Raw genomic sequence first — 19,130 nt, forward strand, 5'->3', positions numbered from 1 at the left:
TTTTGCCAATAAATGATCAAATAACTGAGTTTGGTTTCAGAGTCTGTGTTCTGTTTTCAGATTAGTTGCTTTGAGATTTGAGGTACTAAAACAAATACTAGAAAAACAAAAAAACAAGCTACAAATTGTTACATGTTCACAAAACCAAAACCAATAATAAATGTATCTACTAATAAGCACTGTGTGTGTATCAAAGCCTGATATATCTTCTTCCTCTGTGCCATACAGCTCCATTCTTGTTCCAAAAACTATTAAAAACACATCAGCAAGCCACACTGTTCCATTACCAACACACACACACACACACACACACACACACACACACACAATCCCGCATACACTAACCTGCTGCCTCCACCAAATGTGGATTAATCCGCCACTGAAAATAGTCCCCAACAAATGCACTATTTCTCCCTGTGTGAGTAACGTCCAGCTTTTAGGAAATGACCGAAACCCTTTTTAAAGGCGGTAGGGAAGCCAAGAGAGACGGACTAACATGTGCCTGTGCTTTGATTACATTCAATTACATCATACAATGATATTTTAGACAGTTCCAACTTTGTGTCAGAGGTTCTGGAGTGAAATGTTTAATATCACATACGGTGCAACATTCAGGCGTCTAAATACTTTTGGCCATATAATGTAGATGTCATGTAATCTGCTCATATAATAATCCACTGCTGAGGGAGCTGGAAGTGCCCCATTGAATTTCACATTGACAGTAATCAGGTCATCTTCAGGATTGCACCAAGCCTCTACTCATATTTCTCTTCTTTTAGAAACTGGCAGACACCCAGTGGAGGGCTCAGGTTAACACCTTTAATTCATTTTGAACTGCGGGTTTAAAATGTTAGCCAACATCCCTTTTTTACACCTTGAACAAAACAGACTGTAAGCAGCCAGTCGGCCCCCACCAATACTTAAATAATACAGACGTCCGCTGACCTACATCGTGGAACAGATTGTCGATGGCCATTTACAGATAGTTTTGTGGAGTTTTGTGGCTGCCCCCCCCTCCACAGATTTATTTGCCATTAGGGGGTGAAAACTGTGTGGATGGACACACACATCCAATCATAAAACTAGTTATTAAAATTCTTATTCATATCCTCTTATTAATCCCTCTGTCCCTTCCACCTTACCGTTGGTGGACTTCAGCCAACTCCTCTTCCTTCTCCCTGGAGACCCGCTCCACCTCCAGCCGTAGCCTCGCTCGGACTTCTGACACCTCCACTTTCAACCTGCGGTTCTCCTCCTCCGTCATCACCAGCCGGTCGGCAAACTCCTGCCTTATCACCTCTGCCAGGCTGCGGCGCTCATCCACCAGCTTGTCCCTGGTCTGAATAGACGAGTTCAAATAGAATCTGTGTTTGTTTTTGGATTGGATTGTATACACTTTTCATCACATATGCTGTTTGTGGCAACTTTCTACTTGCTAGTTTACAGAGGAGAAGAGTAACAGACTGTCAGAAGTATAATTTGAGGCCTTCAGAAGAAAGATGAAAGAAGGGACTCAAGGGTTTTATCAATGATTGAAGGGCAGGGGTTTGCTCCTTACCTGAGTGATGTCTTCAGTCTCCTGTTCTTTCTGTCTGAGCGAGGCCTGCAGTCTAATCAGCTCTCCCTCCATCTCCATCTGCTGCTTCCTCAGCTCTTGTTGTTTCTCCACGGCTGCCCTCTCGGAGCGCTCCAGCTCCCTCAGCTCAGCCTCGTATTTCTCCCTCACACGCTTCACCCTGAGAACAGAGTCAATTGGTGGTTGGAGTTCAAAGAAACCTTAACCTGTAACATTTGGTGAAGCTGTTGTTTGCACAAAGGAGAAATTGTGCAACAAGTAGGACTAAAAAGGAACAATGTGCACGTCCAAAACTATTTCCAGGTGCTGCACAACAACAGTGAAGAGTCAGATTAAAACCAAGAGATCATCCAAGTGGCAGGTTTTGCAACCAGAGCATACCACAGTGTAAAGAGGGTGCTAGGTTCACTCATAACAGACACACACACACCTGTTGTCAGCTGCCCTCTCACACTCCTCTTTGTCCTTGCTCGTCTCCTCCTCCAGCGTCCAGATGGCGAGCTCGATCTCTTTGTCGCGTTCTCGTCGCAGATCGTCTTTGAGCTCGCGCTCACGGCTCAGCAGCCACACTTCCTGTGGACACACAAAACACACATGCTCTCTGTCCTGGCTGCTTTCTGACCGCACACACAAGGACAAATACGTGAAATGCCCACACACCTGGTTCAGATATATTTGTTTTTGTTTAATCCCCACCATTTCCCAGATCACTGACTGTGTTCATATTTTCATAACAACTCCTGACGCATTAAGTCTGTTTGTCTTCATTACATGTCATCTACACCCTGAGGATTTCATACAGACTGCAATGAATAGAGTTGGAAAGCACAGGTTGTTTACACTCTAGAGAGTGAAATGTGCCACCTGCCTACGCCTAGTACGCACAATGGAAAAGGTTTCTCTTGTTTTTGAGACAGCTGCACTCAAAGCACTTAAAATCTCTCAACCCAGAGGCCTACAGGGTTCTATGAGCACAATACAGGGTATTCTGTGGTTTGTTAGATGTCTATCTGAACAAAAGAAGTGCTTTAGAGCTGATATAGCACAACAGAACAAAGTGTTTGCACATATTTATAACAGAATGTCACAAACCTCTTTTTTCTTGTAGTTTTCTTCCCACGTCTGCTTTTCGATGTCCAAACGTTCTTGTAAAGCCTTCATCTCAAGCTGGTTACACAAACAACACTCAGTTAGCAAGTTGCAGTCCCGCTCACTGCCTCAGATTTCTGTAGGATGTTGCAGATACTAGACAGACAGAGCAAGTTAATGATCCTGATGCTATTCTGCTCGGTTTACACTCATCACCTGGTGTCTCCTCTCCTGCTCCTCTCTGGTCTTGTCCAGCTCCTCTCTGAGGGCCCGTCCAGCCAGAGAGCTGTTCTCCTCCAGCTGCCTCCGCAGATCCTCCAGCTCAGCACGCTGCCTATAAGACAACACAAAGAAGAGCATTTACAAAGGAGAACCATAATAATCCCAATATACATACATATAGAACCTAACAATTAGTTTTCTCTATGTACTATTTCCTCTACAAACAGGATCATCTTCAATGGTGAAGGGCTGCTATTACAGGGGTTTAACCTGACATGTAAAATGTGCTGTTCCGATAAACAGTATGCATCCAAATGCATATGTAACATTGCTGTTCCTGTTACTTTTAATGGCCTTTAATAGAGTTTATTTCAGTCTATCTTCTAAAGGTCACTTGTTTCACAGCCAGGCAGCTATAATAGCATTTTTCTTTTAGGGAAAAGATCTATAAGGGCAACATGTGTTTTATATCCCCTGCAGGACTGTAGGGGAGACAGATTTACAAGCACAAACACTCAGCAGGAGCAGGATGGGGATTAAAGGAACAGTTCCTCTACTCTGTAACAGACATCTTTAACCTGGAAGCTGCTCCCATTCAGTGAGTCTTCAAGGTTGTGTGCTAGTAATGCCAAACTAGGACTGGACTGAACACCCAGAACATCCTTTCTTTATTTTCCACCGATTCAGCTTCTTATTCAGCGTTGTCTCTTGCTCGGAAAATGACTGGTTCATGTCTTCAAATTTTCACTGCTGAAAGAGACAGACAGGTGACCTTTGACCTTACCTTGAAGACAGCTGAGCCAGCCTCTCTTTCTCATCTGCCACCTCCTTGTAGAGACGCCTCCTCTGCTGCTGCAGGGACAGCTCCTCCTCCTGAAGCTGCTTCTCATATCTGACACACGCACGTAAACAAAAAGACACACAAACACACCTGAATGTGGCTGTGCTCAGTACTGTACAGCATTAAAGTAAAATTAAATCTCTGTCTCTCTCGCCTTGCAGTACAGACAGCCTGATTGCAGCGCTTCCAAAAATAGGCATGACGAGCACATTGAATAAACTGTTGAGACTGAAGGCCATCTCTTAATGCATTCAGCTCCACACTGGCTGCTTGTTTAGCAAGAGATTTTGCTTGAAGCTGCTTCTTTTGTTTCTTTCAGCCTCCAGTCCAAGGAGTATGAGGTTGGATGTTTTTAAGGTTTCATTCATACAGCCAGTAAGCTGAAATCTATGGTGTTTATTGGTGCACTATAGTATCTATGAAATACACAGTTATCAAACAACGTAAGAAAAAAATACAGGAAGCGTAGTATAGTAGTGTATGGTGCTCCTGTATAGAAGGCCAGTGTGAGTCATGGTGAGGTATCATGCCTACCTCTGTTTGGCTAGTTCCCTCTCTCTCTGGCACTGCTCCTCCTTCTCCCTCTCCAGCTGCTGGCGGAGCTCCTCACACTGGCGGACGTAGCGCTGGGCCGCCCGGTCGTCAGCCTGCAGCAGCTCCGCCTCGTGGAGCGTCCGCAGCTTCTTCAGCTCCTGTTTGTGCTTAGAAATCAGCTTCTGGATCTCTGGCTCCAGTCCTGAGGGAGGAGGGAGGAAGAACAGTTCACGTTTCTGTGGCTAGTCAGGGCCTGCAAAATGTTTACAGCTCACAGGATCAACTTGCTCTATAAAATAATGGGATGATTCATGTTTCTTTTTTATAAAATAATAATTCTGGATGTTCATGAGTCAATTTACTGTAAGGCAGGTTTATTTTAGGTCTGAATATCAGTGAAAACACAAGTAAATATACCTCAGCGGTCACTGAGTTAAGAATAACAAACAATTCTGGGTTCTCGAGCCCTGTGACTGTACAAACACCTCATCAGCACTGGCTGACAACTGGCTGTGACTTTTCATGGAATCAGCTCGACACAGGCAGGAAACAGTGGAACATGGCAAGTTTCTGGACACAGAACTGTAGCTCTTTTGTTTATGCTGCTCTTAAAAAGACAGAAAATGTAAAAAAAAACAACAGCTAGATACAGCTGTAAGGTCGGAGGCGTTACAGAGCAGAGCCAATATGAGCAGTGAATAAAAAGTCACGTCAGCGGAAATGTCCAAAGACTTGTTATAGATCAGTAATCGAAGCCAACATCATTTCTAACAGTTTGATTAAAAGAGTGTTCCACCGGTTTATCATAAAAAATAAATAAATAAATAAAAAGATTAAAACATTGGTATCATCTTTCTTATTCCACATATGCTTCTTCCTGGCAAACCTGGCTCTGGTGGGACTCCACAATGCAACTTGATAAGCTCACTTCTTTCTAACGCTACACACTATATTTTTTTCCTTTTTTAAACTTGTAGTCTTCAGCACCAACCAACGTTTATCAGGGTTTTTTTAAACCAAATTTTTGCACGTATGCCAAAGTTGTGGTAGAATTATCCAGGATTACATTACACACTTTTTTTTTTTTTTCCTGATCTTTAAAGGGCTTTGGTAGAGATGTTTAATCTCAGATTTCCGCTCCGAGCCGAGGTTTTGTTTACTGTACCTTTGACTGTGATCTCTTTAATCTTCTTGGTTTTCTCATCAATCCATTTCTCCCGACGGATCTTCTCTGTGGCACTCATTAGCTCTTTTAACTTCTTGATTTCCTGCGGAGGGAGGGGGTGGAGGAGGGTCAATTATGGCAGTTTGGTGTCGCAGTGAAGTGGCAGCAGGGTATTTGCCTTATTTAAAGCAAAAGAGGTACTTTGTAGGTTCGAGGTTCAGTTTTTACATGGTTATAACAACAGTGATAAATTCAAGGGGTGTGCATTTTACAAGCTCAAACTGTAAATTGATAAACGTCATAAGAGGAAGAGGAGGGTTCAAACTAATTCCGGGCAGGACAATTAACTTAATAACAGAAAGCAATGTGAACTTTACATCTAACACTAGATATAAATAAGAAAAGACTGAGGACACTCACATGCAGACAGACTGTCCAACAGAGGTTGTGAGGGACAGACAAATGAAAGGAAGAAGGAATGGTAGAATGAGAGAGATGATCGTGCCAAGGATGACCGGGTTAGAGGAGAAAAAAAAAGTTACCTCACACAAGGGACCCAGAATTTGCCACACCTAAAAGCCAGGAAAAAAAAAACAGAAATACAGACAAGGACAGAGAAAGACAGTGAAGAAGAAGAAGAGAGGGAACAGAGAAAAGACAGTTAGACAAAAGCAGAACTGCAAGAAAGCAAGTTCTAAAAGATGATCACACAAGATGCAGAGCAGAAGCAGAGAGGCAGAAGTTATTTGTGTAAACTTGAAGTGAACATGCCAATTCTTAAATCATGGAAACTTTAGATTATTATAGTTTAGGTCTTCTCACCATTTCATGCTGCTCCTGCATTTGTGCAATCTTCTTGGTGTACTTTTGGTCCACCTGCTTCAGTTCTCCCACCACTCCTTCACAGCGCTCGCTCAAAGCCTTTTTATCGTTGATCAGCTGAAGAAAGACGGGACATATTTAATCCCACGGGGCAAACAACGTGAGGAAAAGTTTGGGATTAGATCTGTGTGTGTGTGTACCTACCTGATCAATGAATGTGAGGTGTCTCTGGATGGTGGATTCATATTGTTCCTTCTGGAGCTGGAAGTTCCTGTTCAGCTCCTTCTCGGTCTCCTTCACATGTCTCACCGTCAGCTCCCTCTGCTGGGCCTGATGGGACGGGAGAGGAGAGGTCTAGGTATTCTCATTTACAGCAGCTAATCTGTAGCTAATCTACAGCTACATTACAACTGTGCTGCACTGTACTGTGTGTGCATTTCCCCCACCAGTGCGGTCTGCAGCATGTTGACGGTGCGTTTCTTCTCCTCCAGCTCCAGCTTGATTCTCATCATGGAGCCGGTGACTTCGGCAGCGGTGGCGGACGCCTGCTCGACACCAACCAGCTCCTCCTCTGACAACACAGCCTGAGATCACACAGGAACCATTCAGCAATTCGTCAGACTTTTTGCATTTTGTTAATAATGAGGAAATTTAAATGCACATTGACTAGTTGAGACTCACTATTTATGGAAAAACACACAATCATTATATCTACTCGCATGTCAATACTATCTGAACTAAATATAAAGGCAGAATGATGTTGGAATGGGACCCAAAACTACTACTGGTCATAAAAACAGACAAAGAAATCAACAGCATAGCCTCGTAGTGCTTCAGATGCTGACCTCTCTGTGAGAGCCTGAAGTAACCGAGCGTGGTCTCTCCTGTTCAGACTTCTCCATCTCGTCCAGGAAGCTCATGATGCTCTGCAGCTTGGCCTCGGAGAGCAGGGCGCCCCCGTCTGGCAGCGCAGGGTGGTGGCTCAGCTGGCCGTGACGCTCCAGGTTGTCGGTGGTCAGAGAGTTAGAGTCTCCGTCCTTTAATCAGAGAGACAGTGGAGATTACAGTCACGGCATGATTTAATCAATATAGTTTCAATCTGGACAAAAAAACATAAATTCACTACTTTAGGTGATGAAGAGGAAGTCTCACCTCATCTATCCAGGCGTATTTCTCTTTGCGGTAGCACTTTGGCTCTGACAGCCTCTCTGGCTCCTCCTCTAACAGCTTCAGGGTGTCTAGCAGCTCGTTGAGGGTGGTTTTAGACTGAGCCCTGCTGGACAAAGCTCCCTGCCGCTGGTCCTCCACACTCACCGACCTCTGCAGAATCTCCTGGAGCACGGAGAACACAAATATATAATGGGACCAAATAAAAGAACTGCAGGTGGATTACTGAGCTGTGCAGTCGAAAAGTGTTCAGTTATTTACCTGGGAACACTGGGAAGCTCTGCAATTGGACAAAGCTGGGGAGATGGCTCTGAAGCTGGTGAGCTCACCTAAATCAGCCACAATGTTCAAATTGGAGTCTGTGGAAACAATTGACCATTACAGTTATTACACATACTCTATTTTCCATGTTTAAAATGCCACTTTTTTTAGCATCCTTAACTGGATATAAGATGATTTTGGTGCTCACTAAGGCTCACGTTGCACAATAGGAGTAAGCGTCATGTTATAATGCTACAGAGACATCGAGACCTGTGTTTTTAGCTTTGACGTCTGTGGGTGACATCGGGCTGTTGTTGCTCGGTGAGGCCGGACATTTGTTCATCGGATAAATTTTGGCTGGTTTCTTGCGCCCTACCACACCAGTCTGTCTCGTGTTTTCTGGGTCCACCCCAGCTGCATGCTGTGCCTCTGCAACACGCTGGGCCCTTTTCTGCTGCAGCTCCTGTACCGCACCACCAGGGGGAGACAGTAGACAATCAGGAGTCATAAACCCAACTCAGTGTGTGAAAAAAAATGGCTTTAACCTTGAGTTAGGGTTTACAATACGTACATCAGATGTGTTCGCCTGGGTGGCGGCGAGGCGGGCCAGACGAGCTTTCTCCTTACGAATCAGTTTCCTGTCATTCTCCTGATGCTGCTGCTGCTCCAGGGAAATGTCTACATCTGCTCCGTCTTCGTGATCCTACAAGGAAAAACAGAGAGGATTTGTTAGAGATCAGGAGAAAGGGAGCGATAGAAAGTGGAGAGCTAAGCTGTGAGCGTGCAGAGTTATCTACCTGGGAACACTGAGAGCCTCTGTGATTGGACAAAGCTGGGGAAATGGCTCTGAAACTCAGCTCACCTAAGTCAGCCACAACATTCAAATTGGAATCTGTGGAAACAAAACTAATCAATACATTTATAACAAAACAATCTTATTACTTTATCCACGTTCTTCAGCAACCATTAGATATCACAGCTACAGCTAGGATCACAAGAACTATCAGGACAATAGACTTTATACTGCAGAATATGTTTATATGTGAAGTAATCTTTCTCTAGTAGTTTCAGGTGATTCCCAAAGATGGTGTATCTGAAGGTAAAAGAACCCAGAGCAGAGAAATACGGACCTGTGTTCTTAGCTTTGACGTCTGTGGGGGACATGGGGTTGTTGTTGCTCGGTGAGGCTGGACTTCTGTTGGTGGGAGAAATCTTGGGCGGTTTCTTGCGACCAACCACACCAGTCTGTCTCAGGCTCTCCTGCTCCACCTCAGCAGCATGCTGAGCCTCTGCAACCTGCCGGGCTCTTTTCTGCTGCAGCTCCTGTAAAAGGACACCAGGGGGAGACACAGGACTATGTTGTTAGCCACTATAATCCATGGAAAGCATCCACAAAGAGTCATAAAGTATAGTTTCAAGTGCATGATCTAATAAAGTAGATTTGGTTCCAAATATAGGTCACTGGTTTTAGCTCTAGCATTTACTCAACATGTGGGTTTTAGCTCGGTTCTTCTGATGTAAGGATTGTCTTGTCTTTTAACTTGGGTCTGAGAACTATTGACAACTAACTGACAGATTGAGACCGGAGAATCTCCACTTGGAGACTAGAACTTTAACAGAAAGTCTGTTTACATGCTTGAGACATGACTTTAAAGATATGGACATTTATCTAGTAGTTTAGTAAAGATCTCCTGCATCAGCTGTGAGTATTCTTTTTTAAATATTTCTCTCACAAGCCTCCCAGCTTTATAAAACTGCAATACTAAAACCACTAGGTGTAAACCAGAGGTGGGCACCTGGATGGCAGCGAGGCGGGCGAGACGAGCTTTCTCCTCACGAATCCGTTTCCTGTCTTCGTCCTTTTTCTGCTGCGTCTCCAGGTGACTGTCCTCCTCTGTTCTCTCCTCCCACTCCTAGAAGGAGAAGACACAGAGAGTGTTAACACAGTAGCAATAGAAAGAGGTGGATAAAAGCAGTTAAGATGATGGAGAACAATAGACGAAGGAGTAAAGCAGCCTGGGGATGGAGGGATACCTTTCTTTTGTTGGCAAGGATGCGTTTGAGCGCTGCCTGGTTAGTGTGTCGTCTCTGAGCATGGCGTCTGTACCAGCGCTGGATAGTGACTGCTGCCTGGTTCACCTGCTGAATAAACCTTCAAATACACAAAGGAACTGCTATGAGTCACAGGACAGCTGACAGAAGAATTACCAAACACTGTGGAGGCAACCCTGTGAATCTGAAGCCTCTGAAACAGTCTGGCGGTTCTGACCTCTCGGCCTCCTCCTCAGTGACCTCCCTCCTCCGAGACAGGACAGGACTGCCGCGCTGGGCCGACACTGGGGATCTGTTGTTTGAGGTGGAGGAAACTGAAGAGAAATTCTTCTGGGACTTTGTCAGGGAGCCGTTCTCGAGCGACACCTCATCGTTGGCTGTGGCCTTCAGGATGTTGCTGAAAGGAAAATATGATTGGAAATTCTGAGAAACCTCACACAAGGTCCTTAAGCATTAGAAAAAAGCATGACCACATGATACTCATTATTTTGGAGGCAGCCAACTCTAACTGGCTGATAGCAAACATTTTTTTCTTTATGGCCAGTATCAGCCTGATTCACTGGCCATAAAAATCTCCAAACTCATGTCAGGCACGCAAGCATGTTGATTTCAGGACATACTTAAACGACGGCTTCTGGTTGGAGCTCTTCGGTGTGAGCGGTTTCTCAGAGTAGTTGTTGTGTAAGATGGTGGTGACAGAGTTCCCCACGGCTCCCTTGTTGCTCCTGAGAAAAACAAAACGGGACAATGACACTCTCCAGGAGATATTACTGACTTACAAACCAGGCAAAGCTCATGTGTTGGCATTTGTGTGAAGTATTTAGAATACCGCTGCCACCTTTTTTCACTCCATCGCCTCCAAGGCATCACAGTAACTGATACTGTACGTGCTTTTACTTCACAGCAAACTCAGCCCACACTGTTCTTTTTTTTTTGGGACAATTTTCTCAGAAGAAAACGTCTCAGTGTGTGGGTGGAATTCCTAGAGGCAGTATCAGCGGCCATGATCAACAGGTAGGAAACATGAGAAGCAGGTAGAGATCCAGAATGCTGCAGTGCAAGTAGTCACAGGGCTGTTAGCTTCTCCCTGCTCTACATGGACTATTGTGTGCGTGTCTGTGTATTGTGTGTCAGAGACGCTGCCCACCTGTTGTTGGCAGTGAAAGTGGCAGCCAGGGCGATGCCAGGCTCTCTTTTCTTCAGGCTGGTGGGAGAGTCCACGCTGCCGGTGCTGCGGGAGCTCGAGTGTGGGGGGAAAACTCTGGGCTGGTCGTCCTGAAGGAAGGGAAACATACACTTGTTACGCCCTGAACTACTGTACAATCTGACACCCTTAAAACTGATATCGTTTTCATGTTAAGAAAGGAGGGAACACTCTTGGTTAGCTTGGTAAACTTTAGTAAAGCTGTCTTTCTGGTATTGGCAATGCCTTTTAGCTGCTCGGCATAGATAATGTGGTGATCAGGATGGATATCAAATATCAAAAAGTGAACAAATACCAGGATGTTCCACGTGGTTCTGTCTGGTGAGGCCTTGCTGAGGCTGGCCAGCTTCTTGCGTCCATCGGAGCTGCTGTCAAACAGGGACAGGTAGTCCTCGCTCGGGTCCTGACTGGGAAACACACACAAGCCAGCCTCACGTTAGACACCTTTTGCCTAAACTAAACGGTCTATGTGCATGGATAAATGCCACTAGTAGGGTGGAAACACATTTATTTTTTTGCCATTTGGGTGCAGTGACTCTTTAAAAGGCTGACGTGGTAGCTGCAAGCCAAGAATATTATTTCAAATCTGTCCTCATGTGGGGGGGGGGGGCAAGGGCTTAGCATTGGGCAACACACAATTAACCAACGCACACAAAGCAGGGACCTTGAGTCATGCTTTTAGTGGTGGCTTTTGTGATTAAATGTTGTAATGACAGCTGCAGAAATGGGACTCGTCCCCGTTCTCCTGTCCCCCGCCCCAAGTGCTGGAATTCAGTATGTAGCAGCTGACCGTCTGCTGGGGGGAACTCCGTTATGGAGTCCATGTAAATGCGTGTGTTGATCCCAATGGCATTCGTCCTTCAAATAGCGTCACACAGCAGCAGCGCCTCCATCGGGGGGCACAGATGCAGGGTGACCTCCCGTCTGGCCCGGCCTCTGCTGCTATCTGTGCTGTGCAGGGTGTTTCTGTCTGGGTACGTTTATAAATGAGCGTGTGAGTGTGTATCTTCGGGGGGGTGAAGCCAGCTGGCCCAATGAAAAGCAATCTGACAGCACTATTCAGGCAGCACATTCCTCTGCTTTCTGCTTTACAAGAGAGTGATGCACGGAGGGGAGGAAGCAGCAGAGGGGGAGAGGGGTGGTGAGTGACCCCACTGACTGCCCTGAAAGACTCGGAGGGGGTATTTAGAATGTCTTAAAATTTAAAGCCCCTCTGCTCTGCACCCTCGGAGGCAGCGGGGGGAGGTGGGGTGGCGGCAGCTGCCGGACAATAGAAGAAGAGCGCGCACACACACTTCTCCTTTCACTGGCTCCTGGTGGAGGGAGGGGTAACCTGACCTCCAGGTCCTGGCCCTCCCCCTCTAACCTGGGACAAAGCAAGTCCCTGCACCCCGCGACCCTAGCAACAGCCGCCCAGCTTCCCTCTACTCTTTATCATGCAGGAGCCGCCGCACCACAGTTCCCATTGTCCGAACTGCTGGAGCTCCAGGGCTGCCAGCTGTTGCTCGCTGAAGAGGAGCACTCTGGCTCCACGCGAGCCGGCGTAACTCCAGAGATCGTTCCTGCTTACACGAGAGCGTCAGACTGACACACGCTATCTCAAACACACACATTCCTTTCTGTCACTTCCAAAAAACATGGCCTTCCTTTTTCAGGGGCATGCATGTCGCTATAAAGGTTAATTTGAGGATCTAATTGAATGTTAAAGAGCAAGTTTGCCCTGAGGCTTTGTGAAAGTACGTGTTACAGCACACACTGTACTGTATGCAGTTCAGTGTGTCAATGTCAGTGATAAGGAGCGAGGAAAATAAGCTCAGAGACGTGAGAGAAATGAAATGTGTTACAAGCATAAACAGTTACAGTGTGTGTGTGTGTGTGTGTGTGTGTACCTTAAACTGATGTTGGCCTGCTGATTAACCTGAGTGGTGCTGTTGGACCGCCTCAGGTTCTTGATGGAGCGGGAGCTACCGAAGCAAGCGTCGCTCTGTGGATTTAAAAAGGTAACGTTAATGAATGATTGAGCTCTGTTGTCTGCAGACAGCGCACACCGGGAGACAGCCTCAGTCCTGCATCTTGAACACATTATCTTATAACTCACAAACAATCCGCAGCTCCAGAACAAAAGCACACACACACACACGGCAGCGCAGTTACTCACCAGGGTGTTGCGTTTTCCTCTGCTGTCACTGGCCACAGAAACCGACACGGAGCGGGAGAAGTACTTCCCAGGTGACGCGCTGCTGGGTCTTTTGGACATAGAAAGCTGGGAGCCTGACAAGCTGAGGTCCAAGGCGTCTCCGGAGACAGCTGTCGGGATGGACGAAGGGCTGCGTGTCGTATGCATCCTCTGGAGAGCTGCAAGAGTGCAACAGGCTTGGATATAACACACAATAGGCCACACGTGCAATTTGCCGAGAGATTTAGCCGGCACAACCACAACAACAGAGGAAGTAACAGCCGCTCTCCCCGGACTGTTTTGTCTCCCAGGGTTACCAACAACAAAACCACTCACTATTTTTACTCTTTACAAAGACAATGAGCTGAAATCAAAGTACACACGAGTAACTAACAGGTGCAGCTCTGTGCTTCAACAACCTTAGATATTATTTAAGATCTAAACTTTGAGGATATATTCACAGACTTCACTCTGATTAACAGCCTGCTTTATAAAGGTCCAACCAAAGAGCTGACAGAAGAATGGTAGAAGTATCAGGGAGAGGAAAACACCGAGTTTAAGTGTGTATTATTGTTAAAATAACATTATACAGACAGAGAATTGAATAAAATGTCACTAAAATCATCTCTGATCGATATTTCACAAGAGATAAGTCACATGTCAGGAAACAGGTAGGTAAGCACTGCTCTAACGGATGTTTATCATATTAAATATGAAATAAATGAACATTACTGAAGCTATATGAACATTAAATCACACGAACAGGAGCGGACGTTAGCTGTGTTAATATAATAACACTGTTGTTACGGTAAACTAACGGTCATTACCGCGTTACCAACGGTAACGGGAGCGAACGTTACCAACGTTACCTCGCTGACTGGGACAAGTGATGTCACCACGACACGTTCACGTACACTGATTTGTTCGTAAATCACCGCTTCGCCTGAGCCAGCTAACAGTAACGGGTTCTATTTAAAGGCGTTAATGAGTTGGTTGTAAAAGAGGAATAAAAAATAAAAACCCCGTTCAGATGAAGTCTGGTCAAAACAGAAAGAGTCAACGTCTTTCTCCCATCAACCCCCCCTCCCACCACTAAAAAGACAGAAAGAAATGCTGTTTGCTTTACAACCCGATAAGTACTCACTTTAAAAGCTGGCTGGCACCATCGTTGATCAGCTGCAGTGGTTTAGTTTTCAATAATCTGAAAGTCCTCCGTTGACTCAGTGGACAAACACTGGGAACCAAATAACGCGTAACATCATCTCTGTGGTAACAACACAGACAATCTCCGCCTCTCGCCGTCTGTGATTGGTCGAGAGGGAACGTTGTTTCTTTATCCGTGCGTCTGATTGGCTGGCCGGAGCTGTCCGTCAACCGTGTTTGGATTCCAAGGGGCGTGGCCAGAAAACAACGGTTTGGTTGACTTTGCACAGGGAGGTGTGATGGCAAAGGGACTTTATTTTTTCCAACTTATGAGCGTTTGGAAAAATGTACTTCCACACAAAACAAAGCTCCAGTTCATTCATTAATCATTTATTAATTGTTCCCTGACACCTCCGTGACAGATTAAACATAACATAATTAATACAAATCACTTTCTCTCTCATTTAAAGGCATTTCAAACACACTGATAATATTTACAGAAAGGCATATTGTGACTTATCATATGGAATTAATTAATCAACAGATGTCCCATAGGCGATATATCAATAACAACAAGAATCACATGACAGATTTGAACTAATTCAGCTGTGCGTAATCAGAATTTATCTCCTTTTAAACTCTACAGCGGCCCTCCACACGTCAGCCCCCTGCCCGAGGGTGATGTCCTCCGATAGAGACTCGAGCCCCAGCGGAGGTGGAAGGCCTTTCTGCTCCAAATGGATCTCCAAGGTGGACTTGATGCTGGAGACAGTGGGGAGGGAGGGCATGAAGAAACCAACTGTTAGCACTGCATCCATTGTTTTCACCACAAACATTCCTATTCACTTCCCTGCCCAGCTGCTGCCTCAACAGAAATGACCTGCGGCTGAGGGGATACAGCTTAAGCTCCTTTCCCCTGACAGATGGCTGCCTGGAGGGGTCACGCTCTGGTCCTGGATGTCAATAGGCTCAAAATCCCAAGGGAGAGTCCCCGGGTGAGACCTCCACACTTTACTCTGATTAAAGCTGTCTAGGATCAATGGATTCCTTTAGACTAGGGTGGTAATCTTTGAACTGACAATAGGCACACTTCTTACATTCATGAGCTTTTAATAAATTCTTCCTCCTAAAAACACCTCTTGGGTAAACGTGGGGATGAATGTCAATAATGCAAATGTTTTACCATTTGGTGCATCACCTCCTACAAAAACTAAACTCACAAATGGTAAATTGGTTGTGTTTTCACTACAGTGGGGGTGGAATACAAATGGCTTGAGCTTACTCCCATTGTGGTAGGTACAAATCGGGCACGGCGTTGCTCTTCTTCAGCAGCAGAATTTCATGCAGCTCCAGAGAGAAAGCGTCCACGTCTGTGACAGCGAGGAAGACCTTCAGCTCCTTCCTCTCCTCCTCAGAGAGCTTCTGCTGGAACTCTGAGGGCAGACTCGGAAACGGGTCCTGAAACGTGATCATCAATTAGGTGTAATTAAAGTGTGACGTGATAACAACAACAAAGTGCTGTGAGTGCAGAGACTGCAGTGCAGTTCCACAAATACAGGTTTTATTGGGGTCAAACTCTGGGCGCCTGCCGTGTGAGACGGCACACTTTCAACGGATTACAGCCCAGAAAGTTTAACTCTCTGTGGTGTTTGGGGTCAGTCACTGGCAGCCAGCAGAGGAAAATAAGGAGTCAAACACAAATGATGTGGTTGTGGAGTATCTCTCATGGATTTTGTGTTTTTAAGTCTTAAAAGGGGGCTGTTGTTGTGGCTGAAAATTTGGGCTATTCTATGTTATAATTGTATTTTTATATTTTCCCCCTGCCTCATCCAGTAAATCCCTGGAGGTTTATGCTTTTTTTAATACTTACTTGATTTCTGTTCAGCATAAGCTCCGATTTCCAACAAGTCAGGAGCTGCCAGGTGAATGTGCTGTGCTCCAGTTTGCTCTCTCCAAGAGCCTAAAATGAAAATGAAACAGGGAAGTTTAATCTTTAAAAAAAAAAACAGCATACCAGTGTGGGTTTTTTTGCAAGCTTTAGCTCCTGAATTACCGCTCATGTATACTTTACATCAGATCAGATCAGAAGTGTTTTTCATGTATTGTTTCTATTTTATTTAGTTATTTATTTAATTGTTTATTTGTACAGGGACAACTCTGTAGCATAAACACACCACAACATTTATAGTCTAAGTTAATTTGCAATGCATCCCTCAATGGGCCTTTAAAATACATAAAAATCAATCACAATTACACAAGAGACAACAAGTGTGTAGACTAATACATTAAAGAACCATAAACCAGGATGCATTCATGACTATATGACTCTGGTTTATCAGTTATTTCTGTATGGAACCTGCTAAACTTGCTTGACCTGTGTAATCCACCACAGTGAAGATCACAAGGTCTGCACTGTCAGTGTCACATTATTGTTGCGTGGTATTGCAGATTAAGTTCACAGCAATAATTCAACTTATTCAATGTGATGGATTCATTCATGCAAGCTTTAATAGCCCGCTAATAGATTTTCATATTTTACGGAAGTGAATGTCTATCTCCAAAAAGAAAGACTTTAGTTGTGAGTGCACTGATTGATAATTAATAGATTAAAATATGCATCTTGCTGTTCTAGGTAGTATTACAGCAGCAGAGCTGGTATGATGGACTTTATTAATTATTTCCACACATTAATATAAAAAACACTGTCTTCAAAGGACCAGTGTGGAGGATTTAGCGGCTTCTAGCAGTGAAGTGTGCAACCAACTGAAGCATGTAGCCCACTTCTTATTTTCAGGTGATTATACACTAATGAAAACAGACCTATGAATATTATATTCAATTCCTGCCAATAGATCCTCCTGAATGTTACACACTGGACCTTTAAATGGTGGTTTTATAGAAAGGGGTGTTGTAATCAACTTAACTTAACGTAATTGCATTCTTTGCATAGCAGTGCTTTGGAAATGGCTGTGGGTCTGGAGGTTTCTACCTTGGCTACAGAGCTGGAAATCTGTCGGCCCATCTGCAGTGAATCAGTGAGGAAGGACAGAAGTTGAGCCTGAGGATTCCCGCCCGTCTTGCCGAGAAAGCGAAGGCCAGTCTCCACCACAAACACAGCATCGCAAACGTCTGTGTACGAGCGCAGCACCGTTCTCATGGCGCCACTCACTGAACCCTTCAGCGGTTCCTGCGGCACACACAGAGAAAGTGTCAGCGGGCCAGCGAGAGGACTGTGAGGGAAGGAATTTGACCTCTAACAAAGTGGCCTCACAAAATCCTACAGGGGAAACTACTGTGAACATTCTTGGGCTGGCATTAGTCAGTTCCACATGAAGACTTTGGTACCGTAAAATCCTAAAAGTTTATAAGTACAGGAAGTGGTCTTACCTGACGAATATTGTCTCTGACCTCAGTTAGAACAACAGAGAAATCCTGCAGGTGTCTGTTCAGGTACCTCGAGGTGTCCTGATTGTGATCAAAGAGAACAGTGCTGGTTAGCAGAATGTGTGGTTCGTCTGCGTGGAGCTGTTTGATTAGTTCTAATTTTTACCGCTTGTATGAGTGGTTTTCCAGCCAGGAAGCGGCGGGCCAGCTGGGTCTGGATGCCCGGCAGATTGTAGCTGCTGTCCGTCTCGCCGCCTTTCTTTAAGGTGTAGTGGCAGTGGGCCAGAACCAGAGGCAGCAGCTCTCTTTCTGGGTGGCACAGGGTCAGCTGGGTTTCTGATATCCTCTCTAAAGGAACACTGTACTCGCTGAGGGAAATAGAACAGCAGAATGTCCATGATCAGAAGTTTTAATCATATGTTTAATAACACAACAGGCTGCACTGTTACAGGTACAGGTGGGAAGATGATTATGCAGGTTGTCTGCAGGCTTCGACTGGTTAAACACTTTTTAAGACCATTGCGAATGCAATTTAAGACATATTTTATACATCCATACTGACAAAACAAAAAGTACAAAGGATATAGAGGAAAATCATATTGGTTCATTTTGTAGTTGTTACAATATGAACAATACAATTTTTTTCTCAAAAACACATTTTAAATTCAACATACAAGTAACCTTAACTTCAATAATCAAGACCTGTCAAAATCATATTTAAGACATTTATGATCTAAAACTCAGATTATTGGATAATAGACTTTTTTTAAGACTTTGTAAGAAGGTTTATATATATAGGTTTTTATACTTTATCCTATTTTATTTCATCATGTAAATACTCAAGTGCCTTGATTCTGATTGTTGATTGTTTATTTTATGTCTTGTTGATAGTTGATTGTTTATTTTTATGTCTTGTTGATTGTTTATTGTTTATTTTATGTCTTGTTTAAATTGTAGATGTTTATTTTTTATATCTTTTCTATTTTTAATTTTTTTTATATGCTGTTTGCACTCTGGGTCCCGGGAGGAGCGAAAATTCATTTGTGCTGTATGTTGTGCATGTATAGCACATCTGACAATAAAGCTGACTTGTTTGTGCACATTATTTACTGCAGAGCAAGAAGGGGCGAACCACGAGTGTTTCCACTGATCTCAACTCAAGGTCCACTCACCCTTCTTCATCAGCAGATTCTGTTTCCAAGATCAACATCTAGAGCAAACTCAATCTGCTGCTGAAGGCTGTGTGAGACGGTCGAAAGCTCCAGAACAAGCAAGTTAGCGGACCTTGAATCATATAGTTTTTTATGTGGTGCCTTTTCAATGTGTCCATCTTACAAGGAAAACCGGACTGAACTGTGTGCTTGAATAGAGCCGGTACGATAACGTTTCAGATGGAAGCAAATAGCCTTGATAATATCAAATGTTTTGCTTGATGAACTCTGCAGTTGTACTATGAACTCTAAATCCCAGCAGCCTTTGCACCTGACCCGGTGC

General features: G+C 44.6%; 2 protein-coding genes across 3 annotated transcripts in view; both read right to left on the reverse strand.

Annotated features, from left to right (window-relative positions):
• The window catches only part of cep131 (centrosomal protein 131), a gene marked incomplete in the record, with an annotated part of 15,218 nt that extends 832 nt beyond the window's left edge, over positions 1 to 14,386 (reverse strand). The window contains 28 exon segments of one of the 2 annotated variants that reach the window (XM_035661307.1): positions 1,143 to 1,339; positions 1,559 to 1,736; positions 2,007 to 2,149; positions 2,669 to 2,743; positions 2,882 to 2,999; positions 3,672 to 3,779; positions 4,263 to 4,464; positions 5,428 to 5,530; positions 5,970 to 5,999; positions 6,250 to 6,366; positions 6,454 to 6,579; positions 6,696 to 6,833; positions 7,095 to 7,286; positions 7,402 to 7,581; positions 7,678 to 7,775; positions 7,948 to 8,140; positions 8,249 to 8,380; positions 8,475 to 8,569; positions 8,808 to 9,000; positions 9,474 to 9,590; positions 9,712 to 9,829; positions 9,947 to 10,126; positions 10,350 to 10,454; positions 10,877 to 11,004; positions 11,229 to 11,340; positions 12,823 to 12,917; positions 13,092 to 13,288; positions 14,254 to 14,386. In XM_035661307.1, the coding sequence (XP_035517200.1) occupies positions 1,143 to 1,339; positions 1,559 to 1,736; positions 2,007 to 2,149; positions 2,669 to 2,743; positions 2,882 to 2,999; positions 3,672 to 3,779; positions 4,263 to 4,464; positions 5,428 to 5,530; positions 5,970 to 5,999; positions 6,250 to 6,366; positions 6,454 to 6,579; positions 6,696 to 6,833; positions 7,095 to 7,286; positions 7,402 to 7,581; positions 7,678 to 7,775; positions 7,948 to 8,140; positions 8,249 to 8,380; positions 8,475 to 8,569; positions 8,808 to 9,000; positions 9,474 to 9,590; positions 9,712 to 9,829; positions 9,947 to 10,126; positions 10,350 to 10,454; positions 10,877 to 11,004; positions 11,229 to 11,340; positions 12,823 to 12,917; positions 13,092 to 13,277 (3,659 nt within the window). 2 annotated transcript variants of the gene reach the window in all.
• Positions 14,387 to 14,621: 235 nt separating this feature from the next.
• The window catches only part of rnf213b (ring finger protein 213b), a 33,101-nt gene continuing 28,592 nt past the window's right edge, over positions 14,622 to 19,130 (reverse strand). The window contains exons 60-65 of the mRNA XM_035663779.1: positions 17,803 to 18,004; positions 17,640 to 17,717; positions 17,242 to 17,439; positions 16,123 to 16,212; positions 15,535 to 15,710; positions 14,622 to 15,014 (exon numbers count right to left, since the gene is read on the reverse strand). Coding sequence (XP_035519672.1) covers positions 14,876 to 15,014; positions 15,535 to 15,710; positions 16,123 to 16,212; positions 17,242 to 17,439; positions 17,640 to 17,717; positions 17,803 to 18,004 — 883 coding nt within the window. The 3' untranslated portion in view covers positions 14,622 to 14,875. The remainder of the gene's footprint in view (positions 15,015 to 15,534; positions 15,711 to 16,122; positions 16,213 to 17,241; positions 17,440 to 17,639; positions 17,718 to 17,802; positions 18,005 to 19,130) is intronic.

Source organism: Morone saxatilis, unplaced genomic scaffold, assembly GCF_004916995.1.
Source record: "Morone saxatilis isolate NCDOM2014 unplaced genomic scaffold, NCSU_SB_2.0 Contig1, whole genome shotgun sequence".
NCBI classification, from domain to species: Eukaryota; Metazoa; Chordata; class Actinopteri; family Moronidae; genus Morone; species Morone saxatilis.